Source organism: Bison bison, unplaced genomic scaffold, assembly GCF_000754665.1.
Source record: "Bison bison bison isolate TAMUID 2011002044 unplaced genomic scaffold, Bison_UMD1.0 scf7180017864371, whole genome shotgun sequence".
Taxonomy (NCBI): domain Eukaryota; kingdom Metazoa; phylum Chordata; class Mammalia; order Artiodactyla; family Bovidae; genus Bison; species Bison bison.
In genome coordinates, this window is record NW_011494943.1 from 1,153,325 (window position 1) to 1,160,207 (window position 6,883).

Here is a 6,883-nt window from a genome sequence, read left to right on the forward strand (position 1 = left end):
TGGTAGTTTGAGCATTCTTTGGCATTGCCTTTCTTTGGGATTGGAATGAAAACTGACCTTTTCCAGTCCTGTGGCCACTGCTGAGTTTTCCAAATGTGCTGGCATATTGAGTGCAGCACTTTCACAGCATCATCTTTCAGGATTTGAAATAGCTCAACTGGAATTCCATCATCTCCACTAGCTTTGTTCATAGTGATGCTTTCTAAGGCCCACTTGAGTTCACATTCCAGGATGTCTGGCTCTAGGTCAGTGATCACACCATATGATTATCTGGGTCGTGAAGATCTTTTTTGTACAGTTCTTCTGTGTATTCTTGCTACCTCTTAATATCTTCTGCTTCTGTTAGGTCCATACCATTTCTGTCCTTTATCGAGCCCATCTTTGTATGAAATGTTCCCTTGGTATCTCTGATTTTCTTGAAGAGATCTCTAGTCTTTCCCATTCTGTTGTTTTCCTCTATTTCTTTGCATTGATCACTGAGGAAGGCTTTCTTATCTCCCCTTGCTATTCTTTGGAACTCTGCATTCAGATGCTTATATCTTTCCTTTTCTCCTTTGCTTTTTGCTTCTCTTCTTTTCACAGCTATTTGTAAGGCCTCCCCAGACAGCCATTTTGCTTTTTTGCATTTCTTTTCCATGGGGATGGTCTTGATCCCTGTCTCCTGTACAATGTCACGAACCTCAGTCCATAGTTCATCAGGCACTCTATCTATCAGATGTAGGCCCTTAAATCTATTTCTCACTTCCACCGTATAATCATAAGGGATTTGATTTAGGTCATACCTGAATGGTCTAGTGGTTTTCCCTCCTTTCTTCAATTTAAGTCTGCATTTGGCAATAAGGAGTTCATGATCTGAGCCACAGTCAGCTCCTGGTCTTGTTTTTCCTGAATGTATAGAGCTTCTCCATCTTTGGCTGCAAAGAATATAATCAATCTGATTTCGGTGTTGACCATCTGGTGATGTCCATGTGTAGGGTCTTCTCTTGTGTTGTTGGAAGAGGGTGTTTGTTATGACCAGTGCATTTTCTTGGCAAAACTATTAGTCTTTGCCCTGCTTCATTCTGTACTCCAAGGCCAAATTTGCCTGTTACTCCAGGTGTTTCTTGACTTCCTACTTTTGCATTCAGGACCTTAGTTCCCCAACCAGGGATCAAACCCTCAACAGTGAAAGTGCAGATTCCAAACCACTGGACCACCAGGGAAGTCACCAGAACCCCAGTCTGTCTTAAAAGCCTGAAGGTGGACTGCCCTCTGGCCCCCATTTCCTGTCTCATCTGGCACAGGTGTGGTGCTGGTCACAGGAGCCCGGCTGTGTGTCTTTGGGTGTGTTCTGCTTCCTGTGGACTCCAGCCCATGTTAAGAGGTTGGCAAAGGTGCCTTTTGCTGTTTTTCAGTCACTCAGTTGTCTCTGACTCTTTCAGACGCCATGACTGTAGCCCACCAGGCTTCTCTGTCCATGGGTTTTCCCAGGCAAGAATACTGGAGTGGGTTGCCGCGCTCTCCTTGAGGTGAGATGAAATGATAGGTTTAGTCAAAGGGTGCTGCGGAAGCAACAGTGAATCACGGCGGCCGCGCTCACTCCCCACCTCAACATCCAGAAAAGTCGCTCCCATTCAGAAATGAAATTTTCACTTTTTTTAAGAGAAAGGAGTTAGCATAAGATCCTTGCTAGATTGAAAGAGAAAGAAAATAAGCAAAAATCAAATTAGAACATAGACCAAGTGGGAAATTACCCAAGAAGAAGGGAAAAGGTTCAGACAAATTACAGTTCCTTGAAACAAATAGTTCTTCATAATGCCAAAGCATTTAAAGAACACACTGATATGCCTCTGTCTTTCTGAGAGAGAAATTGGACAGGATCGTTTTTATACACCGCCAAGATGTGTTTCACATGGACAGGTTGTGGGCAGACACTGCCAACAAGAAGGGACAGAGAAACTAGAGCAAACGTGAGCCATTTTAAAGGCGGTCGGCCAGGGCTCCCCTGGTAGCTCAGCGGGAGAGAATCTGCCTGCCAACACAGGGCGAGGAGACACAGCTTCAATCCCTGGTCTGGGAAGATCCCGCATACCACGAGAGCAACTAAGCCCGTGGGTCAGAACTACTCTAGAGCCCAGCAGCCTCACCTGCTGAGCCCGTGTGCATAGAGCCCCTGCTCAGCAACGAGAAGCCAGTCAATGAGACGCCCACACACCGCACCTGGAGAATAGACCCTGCTCGCCACAACTAGGGAATGCCCTCGCGGCAGTGAAGACCCAGCACAGGCAAAAATAAATACATACAATTGTTTTGTAAAATAAAAAAGAGTAGTAGCTCAGAAGCCAGCGTTGAGTGATAGAAAAAAACAGTCAATGTCCCGTAGCCTGTGAGGCCGGCTGAGGCTGCCCCTAAGGTCTGACTTACAAGTCCTGTGTTTTTCCTGCTGTTTGCCTTTCATTTCAGTCAGTTGACAGATGTTACTATTGGACTTAAGTCCAAGAAGATAAAGTGGGAAGAATCAAACATTTCATCAGTGGGGAAGATCATTTTCATCCTTTTTCTTTTCCCTTTGGATATAAATCACAAGATTATAACATACCTCAAAAAGTACTTTGCCAAAAATTTAAAAAATTACATTCAAGAACACTTGCAATAGGACTTGAGTGGGAAGTAAAATAAACTATTAGAGCACATTTCTTCCTTAATTTAGTCTAGTGTAAGAGACTGTTGGAATTAAAGGCTAGCAGTTTTAACATACTCAAGAAGTCCATTGACTTGTCTAACTGAACTCAGCTGCACTTACTTTCATAGTCAGGTGCCTGTTCCCAGGTGTGTCCAATGAATCGTCTGTGGGGTACACTGCAATTCAGCTTTAATATTCACCTGAGTCCCCACAACACATGCAACAAATTTTCAAATTCCACAGCATCTCAGACTAGGAGAAAGGAATAGACAGAGCTGGAGAAAGACAGCAGGAAGGACAATTGCACTCAGACTCACACACAGACACGCCTCTCCATCCTGCTCAGACAGGCTCCCAGACTGTCCTCCACACACAGACACGCCTCTCCATCCTGCTCAGACACAGGCTCGCAGACTTCCCTCCACCTTCGGTGCCTGTTTGTAGCTTGACGAGCCCAGTGGCCACGCGTTAGCAGAATAAGACCTGGATGCATTCTAGAGGCAGTGGGAAACTCGTGAATCAGACACATTCGTGGTGCCGAGGGTGCTGCGCCCTGGTCCACGTGTCCGGGGGCACTTGGAGACGTGGCTGTGCAGGTTTTCCTTCCCTTGTATCTTCATAATCACGTGACGGTACCAAGCACCCAGGTGCCGAGACAGCGTGGGGGAGTGTCTGAGCCGGCTGACCACGCACTACGGGTCATCCTCACACACAGCATAGCAGGACCACCATCCACTCCCCAAATGAGAAGAGGATGTAGGATTAGCATCGTGTGTGCATCGTGAGAGCAGAGGACAAGTGTTTTCCTTACTTAGTGCTGAAAACTGTGCTAACAAGGATTTTAGCGAAACAAAATGCTGTTGCAGGGACTGCCTCCCGCAGACTCTGCAGGACGACTGGGTACCTTTTCAGTTTGTGACTGCGTTGCCCCATATCACATGCCAGCTGCCTGGCTTCTGACCTCATGTAACAAACTTACCTTTGTAATGATATTTTTCTGTGATTTCTTAAATTCAAACCAGTCATTTCTGTGGTTAAAAAAAATTGCTGTTTTTTCACTCTAGATAACTTACATACGACAAGAGTATGAAACAAAATTTAAAGGGTTGATGCCAGCATCTCTAAGACAAGAACTTGAAGACACCATCTCCTCCCTAAAGTCACAGGTAATGCCTAGAATTCAGGAGCGTCCTGCAGGCTCAGGTGGCTGCACGTTTTAATTAATAAGCTTCTTCTGAACTGGTACCAGAAATCAGTGCAGTGTCGTGGAATAACCTGGTGCCAGGGTGAAGTGTTTTGTGTTTTGGGGAGGTTTTAGAATTTTTCTGACCATTTTAAGAACTCTCTGCTTGATAAGACTTTCTTGAAAGCATCCTTGAAATTGAAAAGTTCAGTTATGGTTTCTTTTATTTACAATCCACATTCCAATACAGACTCACCCTTTTATTCTTGGTACCAGGCCTGAAATGCAATCACTTAGCACGTTGCTAACTTCTTACGATGTAAATGTGTGAAGAAGTAAAAAACAGGGCTAAGTGTTTTTATTCTGATGTATTTTATATGATTATTAGAGATAAGATGCATTTTAAGATCAAAGCAGGGTAATGACATGGTATTCAAACAATTTGGTTAAAGATTTCTGCTGAAACATGTAATTCTTGGTAGTTTATAAAAAATAAAATTGACTTCAGTTTTGATACTAAAACTTCCTGGTCTTCCCTGTGGCTCAGTGGTAAAGAATCCACCTGCCAGTGCAGCAGACTCAGGTTCGATCCCTGGGTTGGGAAGGTCCCCTGAAGGAGGGCAGGGCAACCCACTCCAGCATTCTTGCCTGGAGAATCTCATGGACAGAGGAGCCTGGTGGGCTGCAGTCCATGGGCTCGCAAAGACTCGAATATGACTTAGTGGCTGAGTGTGAGTGCAAAACACTTCCTACATAAGTTTTCTCTAAAACACGTTTTATAAATTGCTGTATATATTTTATAGATACATAATTTTTTAGATTTTAGATGGGTACTTTTTTAAAAATCAAATGTTTTAACTCAGTATGAGAAAGAGTTCACATATTCCCATTTCTAAAACACTTAAAACATACTTTTTTTTTCCTGGAGAAGCTCTGCAAGAGAAAAAATCCTCTGCTTTCTGTGCCAAGAACAGTGCCTGCCACAGAGAAGGTGCCCAGTACATGTATTTACAGAGAAAACCGATAACCCAGTTTAAGGCCACTCGCATTGTCTGTTTACATGTGAGGGGCGGATGCGTGGCGCATGACAGCTGTGCCTCTTCTGTTCCCTCAGTAAAAGCCTCTTACCTGAAATGAGAAGCCCATTACATCCATCCTTGTGCTACGGTTAGCTCCCACTTCTGGAGCTAAGGAGTACTCACGCCTACCAACAAAAACAGACATGGCAGGAGAGGGTTAACCTAGAAGGGGTTGCAGGCACGCTCAGTCTCTCAGTCGTGGCCGACTCCTCGACCCCATGGACTGCAGCCCTCCAGGCTCCTCTGTCCGTGGGATTCTCCAGGCAAGAACACTGGAGTGGGTTGCCCTGCCCTCCTCCAGGGGATCTTCCGCACCCAAGGATCAAACCCGCGTCTCCTGTGTTACAGGTGGATTCTTTCCCCCTGAGCCACCGGGGAAGCCCTTAGGGAGGGTTACTTCATCTTTATTTACGTGAAAAGCTCTCCTTCAGGTGCGGTTCTCCCTTAACTGCGTAGGAGCCCTTCCTTGGGGCCGGCTGTGTGGGACCTAGCACCTTCAGAGTTGTTGTTGTTTTAGAAAGACGGAAATCTGATATCCACCTTCAGGGCTTCTGTTATCATTCGTATCAGTCACTGTAACAGAAGTGCTTCAGCTCCTAAAACTGGACGTTGACCCAGAAGGTGAGGGCTGTCAGCTGCATTCGGGCCCCGAGTCAGCAGCTGCACAGCAGAGTCCCAGGCCGGGTAGGGGGGAGATTCGGTTTGAAAGCACCGGTGCCCGTGTTTGTGAAAATTGTTGGAATTCCAATCCCAAAGCACGGTGGGGGCAGGGAGGTGGACGGCCGTGGACCTCGTGAACTGTCCCGGGGCACGCTAGAGCGACAGGTAGACTTGCGACCAGGGGGAGGCGTGCACCCCTCTAGATGAGCCCTACATGCTGCTCCTGCAGGCAGGCTTTCTGCTTTGCCAGCTGGCCTCTCCTGCGTAACTGTGGCTCAGGAGCCACCATCACCATGGTTTCCGTTCAGACCAGGGACGAGAGCACACAGTTCCGAAGTGATCGGAAGCCACCGACTCTGATTGCGTTCAGCAGCGATGTCGGTCATCAGAAAACCACTCGAGCGCTTGCATACAGTGCCTTTGAGCTTCCACCTGACGCAGGTGGCTTTAATCGTGCAGCGGCAGAGCCGGAGCTTTGCGCTTCGGGACCCCTCGGCCGCACCCTGCAGGCCTGGGGGCAGCTCAGGTCCCCGCGCCCCTCGCCCCGGCTCCACTGGCGGGCTGTCAGGGCAGGGGTCACGGGCGGTACCGGCCTAGAGCTCAGTACTAGGCACCTGCCCCAGATTCAGTCGCTTCATGACATCTCATGACCTTGGCAAGTGGCTGTCGTTCACCCCAGTTCACAGGTGAGCGTCAGAAGCAAAAAGGACTTTCTAGAGCCGTGGGAGCCACGCCAGGAACTGAGCCCAAGTTGGCCTGATCCAAGCACAGTGCACAGCATAGCACGGCCTCTGCAGCCCCGGGGGCAGACGGCAGTCTCGGCAGGCGGCAGTTTGCTTCCCTCTCACTCGTTCCTTCTGTCAGCAGCCGGGGGTGCCAGCCATGTCTCTGCCCTGAAAAGGAGACGGGGGCACACAGGTGCTCCAGCACCACCCGCCCCACACAGAAGGGCTCTTGTACAGGCAGCTGGATCAGTGCTAACAGAGCAGGAGAACACAGAGGCGAGGCCGCTGACCAGCTCGCAGGCAGAGGCAGCGAGGTGGGCAGGGGCCGAGACCCTGAGCCCAGGACTGGGCCATGTGCAGGAGGCCTGTGTCAAGGCCAGGGATCAGGACGTGGGGCGGAAAGCGGTGATGGAAGAGGCAGAGACAAAGCCCTCAGGGCGGGCCGGCCCCCTCATCTCTGCAGCCTCTGATGGCTTCCGGGGGGGAGGTGGGGGCGGGGAGGTGGATGTGGTCAAATGTGGAGCCACAGCATCAGGTTCCCAGGGGCCTGTGTTTCACCCAGGGGTCAGCACCC

The 6,883-nt window shown here is 48.7% G+C and overlaps 1 protein-coding gene across 1 annotated transcript in view; it reads left to right on the forward strand.

Annotated features, from left to right (window-relative positions):
• CEP112 (centrosomal protein 112kDa) overlaps positions 1-6,883 on the forward strand; it is a 318,653-nt gene that overhangs the window by 310,093 nt on the left and 1,677 nt on the right. Inside the window, 1 exon segment of the mRNA XM_010856057.1 lies at positions 3,727-3,828. Coding sequence (XP_010854359.1) covers positions 3,727-3,828 — 102 coding nt within the window.